Below are 15,637 nucleotides of genomic sequence, written 5' to 3' on the forward strand. Positions count from 1 at the left end.
CCAGAAACCTCAAGGGGAAGGGGAAAAGTTAGTCCTCCTTGTGTAGGGATAGGGAGGAAGAAATAAGTACTGCTGGGGGGTTCCAAGGGCTTCTTTAGAGTGAAACTGAAGAACAGCATAAAGACCTACTGCAGGTGCACCTCTTTCACACCCTGACCACTGTACATGCTGTCCTGCTCATTTTCCCAGCTTTACTCTTTGAGGGACTTTTTGCCTGCACTTTTGTAACATGTGCTTCCAGGAAGGAGAGGAACAGGTGTCAACATTTACCTGGGAAGCCTGTTGAACTTGTGTGTGACAACAGCAGACTTCCCATTGCACTTCTCACAGGAATACTCAATCTCCTCTGCCTGTTTAAAGGAGCAGAGAAATTACTTGAGGAACAAAAGAGAAATCAAATAGATCTCAACCAAAAATACATCACATCTGTCACACAAACTCTTCAAAACAGCAGGAACCACTTAAAATCATAATCACCTTCAAGTTGACCTACTAAGAGGTATTTAATAAGAGGATAGGCAGCAGACCTTAAAATTTCACATCATATCCACTAATACTAATACTTGCAAGTCTACTGGAGACCAGTGAATTAGCCACCATTATGACACAAAATAGCTTCCAAAGGGAGGGGAAAATCTTGTGAGTTTAATAGTTTTCTCTTCCATACACAGGACTTGTTTATTTTTTTTTTTTCCTAATAATCTCCAGTGGATGTGGTGCCATGAAATTTTCTCCCTCTTGTTCAAAACCTCTACTTTGTTCCTCAAAAGGTATCCTCATCTAAACTTACCAAGGGTATGCTACATGAGAGTAGAGTTGTGACTGGACATCAAAAGGGGAAGCATTCCTTTCCTGAAACCAAATAACTTGCCCATCCTACAGCCCTTTGCCTTAAGTGAAGTCAAATTAAAACATTACAATTTTAGGATGTTCTTTTAAATTGTAAGACCTCCATCAGCTTTTAGAAGAAAAAGAATGTCAGATAGTACTTTCATCAGAGAGAATAGCTATCTATACAGAGAGAAAAAAAGGTTCCTCTCAGGATATGACAAAATACAACACCAGTTTGCAGACATACAGCTCATTTTTAGCTTTTAGAAGCTTCACCTTGAAGCTCTGCTTACAAAATAAGCATCCACATATTACAGCTATTTTTTTTTTTAATTATTGTACCTGCATGACCTTTTACCTCCATGCTAATTAAGGCTTGTACACAAGCTGTTGAAGCATCCTAGCCCAGGAGAGGTAGCACTTCCTGAGTGATTATCCCAATCTGACAGCCTCCCTCCTCTCCTCTGTATTTGTTTACACCTCAACTCTTGCATCACAAAATTGGGACATTTACCTATTTTATGTAATTTAATTTCTGCATAGCATTTTACAGTATAAACTTCCATATGCTGTTAATGGACAAACCTCAAAAAAGTGCAATGTTATCTCACATGCCTGCAAACCATTGCCATAGAAACTATAATCAGCTGTACAATCAGAATTTCCATATGGTGCATAACCTAGACACATTCCACAATGCATAAATGCCTCCCTCAAAGTACATACCCGAAAAAAGAGGTCAAGAGAATCCTGGATTGATCGGGAAGGAAGGAATTTCTTCCTTCGAGGAAGGTCAATGGAGAGGTCATTAAACTGCTCTCGTTTAGTGACTGTTTCACCACACCTAAAAAAGAAACATGCTTGTGCAAGTCTGATGAAAAATAAACTTGAAATTAATAAACACTTGCATGGTTTAGGGTAAAGTTACATATACTTCTTGATCATCCTGTTTTTACTCAGCAAAATGGAACTGTTTGATGCTGAGGACAAAGTTGGAACTTGCAATTTCCTTTTGATACTTTAAAAACTGAGACATTTGCGTAAGGGTAAGACCAAAAATGCACAGATTACTTTGGAGAGGCAAATGATCAGGTATAGAGGAAATCAAAGTGACTGCTATAGCTGAACACATCTGTTGCACAGGTCACACACAGTGAATGCCCAAACATATTGGTTGACATCTTTTTCTGCAAGAATGTAGAAAGACAGAAGAAAATGCCATTTCCTGGAAGCCCTTAGAAAGATCAAATTAAAAACGTGGCATGCCCTTTTTCCTTTAAGAGGAAATATTACTTGGCTGAAGCTCCCTTTTCTCTCTATTCCCATACAATTGGTACACAAAGAGCAAAGCACAAAGGCTTTTCAAGGGACATGCCATGAAAGGTGGTATGAAACTAAAGGTGGCCTGCAGCAGCAGACAGTGTGCTGTGAGGCTTACAGCATTTCTAGACAAGAGACTATTTTTCTAAATATCTAGCCTTGGATAAAACATAGTTCTTTGTTCTGGTAACAACCTGCAGATGAAGTCACGTGAGATGGGAACGCTTCCTAGACTTTTAATATAAGTGTGAAAAAAGCTGTCAAGCACACTTACATTTTGCAAATTATAGAATGCTGAACCTCAAACTCTAAGTTACTGATAACAGGACATGTATAAACTTTGGTGGCTGAGAGGTCATCAGAAGCACGTCCTGCTGAGTTATCCTCATTAGGGCCTGGTTCACTCTTCCAAGTTTTGTTTAACTTTTCCATGTCTTCCTTCAGCTGATCCAGACACTGGCTCAAGAACTCATGTGCATCCTAGAAACAGGGCAAATACAATGAAATGGCTTTGTACAACTTCATTTGGTATTTTTCTCAAACACACACAGACTGGGGTATTGCATTCAGTTCACTGCACTCAGTAATACTGAGGCAGTTCTGCTCTAACAACCACTGCCATTCAACCAAAAGTCACTGTCAAACACAGCTGAAGCTTGACAGGTCTTCAACACAGTCCAAACACTGGACAAATTGCACATAACTGTTTCCAGACAATGATACTTACATTCTGCATGTACCCAGAAAATCTCTCTGCAGTAGCTGAAATGGCACTTTTCACCTTCTTGAGCAGCTCTTTCTTAACCTCAGGGCTGCAGACATCTTTTTTAGCAAGCAGATGGGCAAAACGCCTGCAGAAGTCAAGGCAATGAAACACTGTTTGGTCTTCCAGGACTTTAGAGAAACATAATAGAACTCATGATACATTATTTTAAGAGTTCTTAAAAGCTTCTCTCCTGTGGTAAGTGGTTCAGGGGTTCTGTATGAAAATATCCCACATATAATTAACCTTTTCCATTTCAAGTATTTTGAGATCTCATTTGAAGCCATCATCAAACATCACTCAAATTAACAAAAAAAACCCAATCCACAAACTTTTAAGGCAAAGAGAAAAGCCTCATAAAGCTCTAAAAAACTTATTTCTCCTCTTTTACAATGAGGAAAAAAACCTCATGTTTTTTGAAAACATTTGTACTGATAGGAGATATGATACCACACAGTACCAAAATAAGCAACACAAAATCACTAAATTCAACTTGAATGGTCAGAATGGTTTCTGTTATCTTTTTTAACTTCCACTCTTTTCAAGCCTTACATCTTTCAGCAGTAAAACATTGTAATAGAGAAAGGAGCAGTAGCAAAAGGAGCCACGGTTCAAGCTAGTGCTTCTGTTAGCTTTGCTACAAAACTTCTGAAATTAACCTCTGCCTCTCAGCTACTGTAATTTAGTTATCTTTTACAACTGCTTTACAATTTCACAGGACATACACATGAAATATATTCCAAGTACAAGTTTTGGTCATGCTGCATACATAGGAAGGTGATAGAAAGATGTCACTTTCCATGACACAAAAAACCCCCAACCCAAAGACTGGGAAAACCTGTGTAATCCCCTTGCATCCCAAACCCAACAACTAATACTCAGTTAACCCCAAGAATCTGATCAGTTTACTGCAGCTTGACAAGTTTCTGCTACTCTGCCGAACTCCAAGAACAGCGTGTGCTGTCCTAGCCCTCTACAGCTGCTCAGTGAAGCATGTTAGGAAACCACAGCACAGTTGATAAGCAATCACTGATCAACCAGAAAACAGTCACCAGGTTAGATGATATAGCCAAACCAAGAGAAGACAAAGTAGATGCTTTGAGTATCAACTCTGACTTGTACAGGATCACACACTGCCCATTAGGTATATGGAGCACAACCTTCAGAGGTCTTTCTATAAAAATTAGAGAAAGGACATTTCAAGAGGCACATGGAACAACCTCTGATCCCAAGTAGCACAGAAAGAGTTCAAGATGACACACCAAAAGTAGAAAATTACCTCAAAATATATAAAAAAATGATGGAACAGAAACACAAATGGTTCTGATAATCCTGCATCTTATTTAGTGACAGAAATGAGGTGCACAAGAGAAAGTATAATAAAAAATCCCAAATGGGTGAATTTAGAGAAAGATTAAGTATGCAAAACTTGAACACTTTCCACAGCTACCAAACAAAAGGCACAAGCCCCCACATATCAGGTGAAGTTAGTGATCAGCTTAAACTTTACCCGGCAAAGTTTTTAAAGGAAACTTTTCTGCATCTAACTTATTTTGCAATTTCTTACATTTTCTTCTGAAGCATTTCACTTCACCACTAGAAATACAGTAAAAGAATGCCTGTAACTCAATATTATAAGTTTTAAGAGCTGATTTCCTATTTCAAAAGTTAAGCTCCAAAATACAGAGAGCTCTAGGAATTCTTTTATTATCTATACAGGCAAATGACTCTCTACAAGGATGCTTCAGTATTACCAAACCAATTTCTCAGTAAAGAAGGAGAAAAAGAGCTTTCACAGAATGTGAAATTTACCTGATAAGTGCATTGAGTGGAATTTTTTTCCATGGGATACCCTGTTTGAGCAAATCATTAGCAAAAGATTGAATTGAAAACAAGGACTGTAGAATGGCATTCATATAGCAGGTGTTTCCCAAGTTTGAAAACCTGAAAAAAAAAATTTGAAGACTTTTTATCTAATGGTCAATGTGCAAACCTGCTGCCAGAGTTAAACACAGCACTACTAACAGAGTGGATATTTACCCCAGCCACTCCCCAAAGAGCATCTTACTGGAGCTGTTCCCCAGCCCTTCAGCCTAAACTGAAAACTCATGGGAGGCAGCATTTATCAGGAAAGCACCCATGAGTTTCTACAATCAAACTTTAAAAAAACCAAAATATACACACACACACACACATAAAGACAGAAAAATGAATCATCATTAAAGGAACATGAATTACATAAAATTATTATGTCTCTGAAACTCCCAGGATGTGAATTCAAGAATACATATCCTCCAAATAAGAAAAGTGTTTCCTTGCTCAGTGTTCATTAATTTCAGGATTATTTTTTTATTAAATAATTACAACAAGAATATGCATGTTCTAATGATCAAAGTATGCATGCTAGATAACGAAAGTTAAATTTACCCTTGCAACTGTTGTTGAGGATGGGTGGAAAGGGGCACTCGAGGTTTGTTCCATCCTGTGTAATCTTGATTAGATCTCATTTTTTTAACAGAAAGAGGGGCAGGCTGAGAAAGGAATCCCAGGCTTCTTTTTGCTGAAGAGGTCTGGCTGGACACACTAGACCTAGAAACATAAAAGAATAAGGGTAAGATTTGTAATGCTCTGCCTTAAAGAGCTATAGTCCATGACACTGGAATTGCAGCACTATGGAAGACAAGGACTGGTAAAGCCATACACGATAACTGAATACATCACAGTGAAAAAGAGGTGTGACAGAGAACACTTCTTTCCAGAAGTGTTAAATTCTTAGCTTGGTTAAATTTTCTTCTATCCACTGGTGTACATGCAGTACAACCAAGTCTTTGGTCTTACAAACATTTAATAATTCTCCACACTGTATGATGAAAGGAAGAATAATTACATAGCATGAAATCACTGTTCCCAAGATATGCTTAAAATTCACATCTGGGCCAGAGTCTTCATTTTCAGTCTCTTGTTCTTGTAACCTAATCACCAACTATGGACCTCAATTCCTAACATTTAAACATGGACAATGCTTCTTTTCTCCCTTCATCTTGTATCTCATCTATGTAGGGCAGAGACTGTGAGTCTGACTGCACAGCACCTCACAAAGAAGAATCCCAAGCTGAGCAGGATTTAGTATTTGCTAAAATACTGTTATTGCAATATAGAATTGCAAGCCATTCATCTACTTGGGAAAAATGAAGCAAGGGTTCAGACTTAACTTCCAGAGTTTATATAGAATTTGAACCATCTAGAGTTATTCACAACAACTATAACAGACTTGAATGATTTTACAAAGTCTTTCTATTGCAAGCAGTAACTAGAGTTTGTAGATGTAAGCAGGCCAGTTGAAGACACATTGAAAAACTGGACTGTGCTCCTGAAGGGAAAAAAACCCAACAAAACCCACCATGTTATGCATCTAAGCACCATGTAATCAACACACAGGAAACTGAAGAGTTTAATTCCTGTGAAACAACTGGTATTTACAGTTCATTCTAGTGAATCAGCCCTACCTGTCAAGGGAGGAACTGCCAGTGGAGTAGTCTTTTGAAGAGGATCGACTACCATAAAAAGATGATGATTGCAGAGGTAAAACACCTTTAAAAGAAAAGATAGGACATTTTGTTCTAGGTTACACAGCTATTTTTACAATAAACAACTTGTTCAAACTCAAAGTGCAATATGAAATATTAAAAAGTCATTATCTTCACTACATGAAAGTTAATAAATATCTACTTCTTGCTAAGGGAGACAAGACACATGTAAAACTCCTGATTTCCAATGCACTGTTCTCAAAATTCAAGGTAAATATGCAGAAGTGAAAATATCTTCTCTTCCCACTCCCAATTCCCACAGTAAATTACTATATACTTGGGGCAAAATAGGATTGTATCATTGCTATGATACCACTGTGATGGATCCTGAGACTCTAATGCCTCAGATGGTGCCACACTAAAAAAATGTTCTCAAGAGTCAAAACCCCACTTATTACAGTGAAACTCAGTGTAATTTAGTTTTAATAATGAATAAGTGTTCGATTCTTTTACAGCTTGAAGTTGTTTGAGCCATGCGATTTTCAGAAAAGCAGATATATGAAAGAAGTTTGCAAGAATTTGCAAGGATACAGAGACTAATTTTGACTCTGAAGACAAAACCAGATTTCCATTCACAGGTAAACATTCACATTACCAGCTGTTCCAGCAACACACTTGTGCCATCAGAGGTGCACTAAAAAAATAATGCATCACCAACATTCCCTCATAAAAACAAGATCTTGAATGCATTCCTCTTTAAGAGGAAAGAGGCTAAGTATCTATTCATAAAACTGAAGAACAGTGCTGCTTACTAGCTTATCTACATATTGTCAATATTTCTGTGTTCTGTAAAGCCTTGTCCCACAGAAGTATACAACAGAACTTTGGTAGAAACAGGACGAAAGTCCTGGCCCCATGAGCTCCCCCTGTAAGTTCTGGGGAACAGATAAGGATGTAAAAGCAAACAATAGACATCTTAATCACAAAAACCAGCCTACAGTTCACAGAGGCATTAAGAGCAAGGGGAAGTTTTAAAAATATGTAAGAAAGCAAGAGAAAAGGAGTTTACAGAAATCCCCTCCCAAGTGAAAGGGCAGCTTGGAACAGTTTGAAGCTGCTTGTTGGAATTTTCAAGCAAGCTGGCTCATGGGCTGGCATCAGCACCGAAGAAAAAAGGTCAAGGCCACACTAGAGCAGGACAGGCTTTAAAAATGAAGGCAGGTTATTTGCATCTCATGTATGACTATGGAGGAAGCAACAAAGTTAACGGCATAGCAGATTCAGAAAAAAACACCTCTGCAGCAACTTGCTGAAGTTGTACCAAAGGGGCATCATCAAACTGGTCAAGGCTAGGTATCATTTGGCTTTACATTCATTTTTTACCTGATGTCCTGTTCTCCTCAGCCTGCTTCAGGTTCAACTGTTTCTCTCTGCTACTATTCAAGTATTTCCATGCTGGATCACTCAAGGCTTTATTATTCCTACAGAGAGAAGAGTGGAAGGCAGTGCAGTTATGGAAGATATGGGATATTCCTTTTCAATATTTACAACTTGTTTTAAAGTGCTTCTCTCCTATCACCTTTAATACTTGACCATGAACAGTAGAAGCTCACTCACATGCAAGTTTAACCAATTCATTTAAACAAGCCCTCTTACAATTAAATCTGACTTCAACCACATGGAGCTGCTTCTTCAAATGCAATTCCCTTTTATCAGTTTTGTTTTGAAAAGGGTCAAAGCACATATAGTCCATATGCAGCTCTGACTGACATAATCAACAAAAGATTGATGACACAAAATTTTCATGTGCCAGTTCATGCAAATCAGCTGCTGGAGTAGTTTGTATTTCCCTTACTAACCCTGAACACATACCTCATTTCAAGCACCCAATGTATTGAAAAGCTGACTGGCCTGGTCCATGTGGCTGAGAGCATTCTTTTCAGAAAAACATACCTTTACAAATGAACAAAGAATTTAAAATCAGAAACAACTGTTACTTACGTTGAAGAATCATTCTCTTTGGGATAATCTTCACTCATTTCTGAACCAGGGGGTTGTGTTCTTTTCCTCTTTTCACTGATGACAGAAAAACTTGTGGTCATTCTTTCTGAAAAGTTAGTAAATGACCCTCTTCCAACTGAACATAGGTCCAAAATGCATGGAAGGCATTGAGGAATTATCTTCTACAATCTCCACTTTTATAGCATACAGAGAAACATTTGGTCTGCCCAACTCTTATGTTGTACTAAAAGCTGTAGTGCCAGTACCAGACAGAGGCTATAAAAGCATGTATTAACATCCTGTTAAAAGTAAAGCAAAACTAGAGGAAGATTTATACCCCCTTCTAATGTCTCAGTGTACTGAGTTCCACCTGTAGCTCTACAAAGACCTGAATTTTTACAGTATCACAGTAAGAAGAAAACCCTCCTACCGATTCTCCAACAAGCCTGTCCTGTGAGGGACTGATGATGCAGGAGATGCTGCAATGTTCACCCTGTTGTTTGGTGTTCCAGCTCCAGGAGAATTCTTACTAGAGCCTCTCGCTGGGGTACCCAGCACCTTGCGGAATGTGTTTTCCTCCTTACTCTCCACAGTCACTCTTTTGGGAGGAGTCTGCAAAGCCCAAGCGGAGCGGCCCAGGGAGAAAACCCAAGAGTTAAAAAACAGAATCATCTTTAGTCTAATCTATGATTTCCACCACTTTTTATTTGCTACAGTGTAGCATCCAGAAGTGGAGAGACACTATTTGTAAGACATTCAGAGATTTTAAACACTAATTAGACATAGGTAAAATTTTGACTGAGTCATACAAGTCATAAACGTTAAACTCTACTGCAGTAACTACTTTCCCTTCTAATTTTCCAATGCCAAGTTAGTTGAACTTAAGGTTTTAAATCTCCTTTACAAGCTCTGACATTAAAAAAACCCAAGGCATGATTCCTAACTATCCCCAGATCAATCCTGGGTGGTATTAAAATGAAAAATATTAAAACCCACATAATTAAAACAGTGCCCTGACTGCCTTGGGCCAAACAAGCCCTATATGTGATGCAACGGAAAGAGGTAATAATTGGTCGACTAAGGAATGTTGTCAATTTTAGATTTGAAAACTGAACATGTCTAATCTCACCACTGTATATACAGCCTCGAGTTTTTAGAGTGAGATTGCCTTTAAGGTAACATGCAGAATTTGTTTTGGGATGTCAGAAATAGTCTCCCTCAGGGCAATAATATAAGTATATTCACAGAGATAACAAACTAAATTAAAGCTAGTAGATACACCATGAAATCTGGGGAGAAAAAGAACAAAAATATTTTGAAGGAAAACAACTTCTGGGGGAAAGTCTGTGAAAATTACACAAAAATATGAGCAGAATTCCACAAATTCAGTAACTTTATTCTGACATAAACCTGGAACATCTGCTTTACAATGTACACATTTGGCTGAAGTCTGCTAAACCCATTAAGACCTATGCTGACTAACGCATGGTCACACACATGTAAGGTGTTTGGCATAAAACAAAGGGAAATTCAGAACTATATGAGAAGCAAGTCTCAGTCACGTACTTTCCATTTCTACTTCTATGCCTAAAAGCCCATATATGAAGAGCACAGTCTGACTTCCATAGCCAGACACTGACCTTCCTTACTCATACAGATGTCTCCTCACAAACAAGATACAGCATTGCCCACCACTCCATACTCATCTATTTCAAGCTCTCTACATTACAAACACTTTGGATGTAAAGTTTCTATAGTGTCATTACATCATAAAGAGAATGAGAGAACAGAATAAAATTAGAGAAGAAAAATTTTAACAGTTTAACAAACCTGGTTCTCTATGTAAGAGAATTGCCTGTTAGCTTCCTTCTGTGTGGTCCTGCTGCCCAGCACACCTCCAAAACTGCCAGAACCTTGTGAGGGTTTCCCAGCTGACAGAAAAAATAGACAATATTCAAGCTGATTGTCATTTAATTGACTGGGATTTTTATTTGCAAAATGTTTAGCTGGAGTTGATTTTGGAAAGGGCATGCCAGAGTTCTTGCCAACAGACTACAATATTACGAATGCACAGACATAAGCACGTGTTTATGAATATCCCTCATACTGGTCATTTAGCCACTTGGCAGCAAACTTCCTATCCTTAAAAAAAAAGCAAAGTAAAATAAAAAGAGACTGTGTATGGGCAATTAACAACCTTTCAAATACCAACACACAACGTAAAAAATTCCCTATGTTAATCTCTGATTATTGTTCAGCTGAGAAAGGTATAAAACAAAATATGGGGTTTGAGGCCAGAAAGAAGCATTTACAGAAGTGCAAAGAAAGCCAGGAACACAGGGACAAAATGTGCTAAAAATGTGTGCTGGCTTTGGCTGGAGCAGAGTTAATTTTCTTCACAGTAGCAATGATAAGGCTGTTTTGGATTTGTCCTGGAAATAGTGCTGATAAGAGAGATGTTATAGTTATTGCTGAGCTCTGCTCACAAAGAGTCAAGGCCTTTTCTGCTGCTCACATCACCCCTCAGGAAGCAGAGGCTGCACAGAAAGGCAGGAGGGGACACAGACAGGACAGCTGACCCCAAATGACCACAGGGATATCCCACACCGTGTGGCATCATGGTCAGTGCATAAAGCTGGGGAAGAAGTGAGGGAGGCACAGTGATGGTGTTTGTCTTCTCAAGTCACCATGACACAGGTAGAGTACTGCTTTCTTGGAGATGGCTGAACACTTGCTTGCCCACAGGGAGTGGTGAGTGAATTCCTCATTTGTTTGCTTGCGTGCACAGCTCTCGCTTCACTTACTAAACTGTCTTTGTGCCTGCCCACAAGTTTCCTCATTTTCACTTTCTCATTTTATTCCCTACCCCACCAGGAAGACTGAGTGAGCAGATGCTTGGGGCTTAGCTGTTGTTGGATATGGTTAAACCACGATAAGATGGGAAAAAGAGAACACAACACCTCTCCATAATGTTGTAACATGACTTACAACAATTGCACTTACCAGTATGAACCTTGTCTTGATGGACTGCATCCAAATACATCCGCATTTCATTTGCATCTTTAAAAGGTACCTTATCAATTGTCAGAAAGCTGGTATCCTTTAGTGTTAGCATCAGGCAGCACAGTTTTCTGCCATTTGGTCGTAAGGTCACTGTTTTAATGTTATGGCTTAACTGAAAACAAGAAAGTGACTATAAGCATAAATCCACCCTTAAAAGCCCAAAATACTTACAAATTCAAACAAAAGATTTCAAATAGACAGGATAAGAGACTCCCACCAAAATACTTTTCCTTGCTCCACTTCAAGGAAACATTAAACCTCATAAAATTAATACAATCTGTGACCTTGGCATCTGACAGAACTGTAAGGACAGTGTCACTATTGCTTAACAGTCTCTAGAGATAAGCTTTCTGAAACTTGCTTTTCTACTCAGTGTAACATCTGTAAGTGTAAAGGAAAAACAACTTCACGAAGTCCCAATTGGTAAAAACCTCCACATCAAGAGCAAAATACAATTTAGGATGGGGAAAGTTTCAAGTATTAAACACAAATGTTTCACTTCACAATTTGCTGCCAAAGAAGACAGATTTAAAAAAATCTGCTGAGGAGGTAAGTCAGTAAGAAACATGCTTACTCTGTATGCAACATCTTAACAATTAAGTGATGACAAAACCTTCAGGGTTATGGTTGAGCACAAAAATAATTTTAATAAGACTTTGTGCTTCCTAATGATGCCACTGCTATTTTGTAATATAATAACCTTACTTGTGTTTCATGCTAAGCCACCTACAAAAACTGGCTGTTGGGTAAAGTTCTACTACTCATGCAAGTTGAGGGCAGCTCAAAAAGACTGAGATAGTAAAAGACACTTCATGCCCAAGAACAAGATTTTTTTTTTTTCAATTTAGATCTCTAGCTTCTTGGAAAACCAATCTAGACACAACAGCAGCTTGTAAGAGGGGCTGAAAAACCACCTTGATCAGTAACTATGGGTTTGTTTTAATGGGAGCATTACACTTCTGAAACACATTGTGCTCAATCCTTGTATTTTGGGTTTGGCTTTTTTGTTGGGATTTTTTAAAAATATAAGCTAAAAATACCTTCAAAGACCTAAGAATTGAATAATAGGCTCCAAGTTTTTCATGCTGTTGAAACACTTGAGTCCAGTGCAAAGGGATTACAATTATTTCACCATCTCAGAGCAAAACAACCCATTTCAACTCAAAATGCTGTCAGAGGACTCCATCCATAGTTTCGGCAGGTGTGGGGAAACAAAGTAATTATCTTAATACTACCTAGGACAACTTAGTAACATCTCCAAGACATCATTTAACAGAATAAATTCGATGGCACACTAGTCACCGTAGAAAGAAACATAATATCGGCTCCATCCAAACCTTCCATTACAGAAAACTAAAAACAGGCAGGGAGCTCACTCAGTTCTCTCAGAGCAGCTCGTCAAAAAAACAGGGAATGCTACTTCTACAGCAAGATCATCAGGAATTTGTCACACCTGAAGTGGCATGCCAACAGCCTGGGGATGTCTCACACAAACTACCCTTCAGCACAAGCCTCCTCCTCCTCCTTTGCTGCAGTCTCAGGTGCATGGTTGCTTATCACCCTGTCTGCTAGATCCTGCATTCAGTCCTTTCCCCAAATTTCTGTGAAAACCCTCCACTGAGCTCACAAAGAGATCTGACAAGTGCCAGAGACAGCAGACATGAGAGGTTGGGAAGAAAACCTGCCCCTTTAGGCCATGGTTAGCTGTTCTGTAGGCTCATCCTCCCTGTGGAACCTCCCTGTGAGTTGCTGTCACACCACATCACTCATCAGGCAGAAAGGAGTGTGTGAGAACAGGCACCCAGGGAATGCACAAGGGGAAGACAAGACTGCTCTCCTCAGGAGCAACATGGTCCAACAGTGGATTAAACGAAACCTGCAGCCACAGCAGCACACCTGAGAAGGCAGAGACTCTTTGAAAGTCTGCAGTAACACAGGTGGGAGCAATCATAGCTAATGATTTCCTGACAGCCTTGATTTCCAGGCAACACCAGCTGCCAGACTCTTGGCTGAGACTTTTAAGGACACTAAGGCAGCAAAAACCTAACTTTTAGAAAAGAAATTAACTTTTTTTTTCATAGCATCTGCACACACAGAAATAAATGGCTCAGAGAACAGCCTGGTGAACATTACTGACAAAAAACAAGAGTGGTGTGAAAAAGCAGAAGCCAACATATAGATCACTTTAGGCCATTGCAAAGTTGCTAAACAAACTGGGATCTTTTTTTCCTCCAACTGCTCTTATGTCAATTACATATTTTTAAAACAGGTATGTGTTTCTTATAGAAAAATCACTCTGCTTTTGATTTGGGGCATTTTGCACAAAATCTAGGAAGACTGACCTGAAAACAACTATAGAATGAGAAAAAATTTAGCTGAATATTTCAAGAGTATTTTTAACAGTGATCTACATCTGCATTAAAAACCTACAACAGCCATAACAAGTAATGTTCAGCAAAGTCTGAACATTAGGTGTATTAACATCATTACACCTCAGCTGGGGAAACAGCTAATATAAAATGGTCAGGATCTTCTCTAGAGAATGCAAATGTGCCAGTAAGAGAAAGGTCACAGGATCCAAAAATCTGAAATGTGAACCACGATGCTCTATACTTCTGTAACTTTTTTCTGCTTTTTTGGTCCTTCCCATTCAGTGGTATCTCAATACCAACCTTGGTAGAGCCTTTAACAATATGTGTAAATAATTTACTGGAGAGTTATACAAAGGGATTAGTGTTCAGGAAACGAGGAACAAGAAACAGTGACAGAGGGAAGTCTGCAGGACACTTAATAGCCTTGAAGAGGACAGCTGTTCACAAGAGAGCACAATCCATGCACTGTTAAAACAAAAGCCTTAATGTCTGGCATACCTGAAACGTGGTTGGAATTCCTCCAACATTGTAGTGAACTACTAGATTCACTTTGTTGTCCTTCTCCACAATTTCAAAGCTCCCTTCTTTCCATTTCGTAATCCCAGTCTGCATGCTGCGCATCCGGACAGGTCCGTGCACCTTTAACAGAGCCATGCTTTCTCACAGAAAAGAGCTAACAACAGTAAGTGTGCTCCACCTTAAAAACCTGTTAAAAAGGAGAAATGTATAACTTTGTGGGCCAAATAATGGCTAAAGGAAGATGGAAGCATGGCTTGAACATTCCGTAGAAGTTTGGTAGAACCGTTTCACTGATTTTAAACGCAGTGAGGAAGAGCTGGACGGCACTGTAGAAAACTCAGATTAATAAAATCTCTCCCAGTATGAACAGCAGTGCACCGACTCCTTACTGCTGAAAGGTGAGCAGACAGAATTCCAGACACAAAAGTCCTTAAAATCCCTTAACTTCACCGGATTTAAGGTAAGGGAGGGAAAAAAAGCGCCCGAGGAAAGATAGCAAGAGATGGGAAACAGAGTTTTGGAGGAGGACTCCAGATTAAGAAAACGAGCTCGTTCCTGACGGCGCGGGACCCGCGGCCGCCTGGCAGGGCCGGGACGGAGGTCTCCGGCTTCCCCCGCTGCTCCCCGCGCGGAAAGCCACGAGCCCGGGGCGACAGAGCCCCGGCTGCGTTCCGGAGAGCACGGCGAGGCGCGTTCCCGACAGATCCCGGCGGGAATGAATGGAGCGGCCCCTGCGCGCAGCCCGGGCGGCGCTGCCGGGGAGCCTCCCCCGGCCATCCCGCGCTCAGCCGCCGCCGCTCCCCGCCCGACCCGGCGGTGTCCCGGCTCCTCCCGGGCCTGGCCGCGCTCCGCTTCCGCCGCTCACGCACACGGTGAGCGCGGCAGCGCCGCCCGCCCCGGGCCGGGCCGCTCGGAGGGCAGGCGGTGACCGCGCGGCGGGAGGGGCGGACGGCCGGCGGGAGCGGGTAGGAGTCGGCGGCGGCGCTGCGCGGTGGCGGCGCTGCCCGGTACCTGCGGTGCCCGGTACCTGCGTCCCGGCGCGTCCCGGCGCGTTCCGGCGCGTTCCGGGGCGAGGCCCGGGGGGGGCGGGGGAAGGGGCGGCGGATGGCGGGAACCGGCCGCACAGCGCGAGACCGCGCGCAACGCGCGCCCGCTCACGTCAGCGCGGCAGCGCCTTCCCGGCGCGCCCCGCGCGCGCCCGCCCCGCGCGCAGGCGCCGGCCCCGCCCGGGCCCGTCCCGG

General features: G+C 40.9%; 1 protein-coding gene across 3 annotated transcripts in view; it reads right to left on the bottom strand.

Annotated features, from left to right (window-relative positions):
• Positions 1–15,560, bottom strand: part of USP37 (ubiquitin specific peptidase 37) — a 34,310-nt gene extending 18,750 nt beyond the window's left edge. The window contains exons 1-14 of one of the 3 annotated variants that reach the window (XM_085584265.1): positions 15,436–15,560; positions 14,376–14,585; positions 11,446–11,617; positions 10,273–10,373; positions 8,873–9,054; positions 8,443–8,517; positions 7,825–7,922; positions 6,421–6,505; positions 5,342–5,503; positions 4,727–4,858; positions 2,879–3,002; positions 2,426–2,631; positions 1,558–1,675; positions 271–350 (exon numbers count right to left, since the gene is read on the bottom strand). In XM_085584265.1, the coding sequence (XP_085440391.1) occupies positions 271–350; positions 1,558–1,675; positions 2,426–2,631; positions 2,879–3,002; positions 4,727–4,858; positions 5,342–5,503; positions 6,421–6,505; positions 7,825–7,922; positions 8,443–8,517; positions 8,873–9,054; positions 10,273–10,373; positions 11,446–11,617; positions 14,376–14,531 (1,691 nt within the window). In that variant the 5' untranslated portion in view covers positions 14,532–14,585; positions 15,436–15,560. Of the gene's footprint in view, positions 1–270; positions 351–1,557; positions 1,676–2,425; positions 2,632–2,878; positions 3,003–4,726; positions 4,859–5,341; positions 5,504–6,420; positions 6,506–7,824; positions 7,923–8,442; positions 8,518–8,872; positions 9,055–10,272; positions 10,374–11,445; positions 11,618–14,375; positions 14,586–15,407 lie in introns of all 3 variants that reach the window. The other 2 variants (XM_021526218.3, XM_085584266.1) reach the window with 2 other exon arrangements.
• Positions 15,561–15,637: the final 77 nt, after the last annotated feature.

The sequence above is a fragment of the Lonchura striata genome, chromosome 7, assembly GCF_050655825.1.
Source record: "Lonchura striata isolate lonStrDom1 chromosome 7, ASM5065582v1, whole genome shotgun sequence".
Lineage (NCBI taxonomy): Eukaryota > Metazoa > Chordata > Aves > Passeriformes > Estrildidae > Lonchura > Lonchura striata.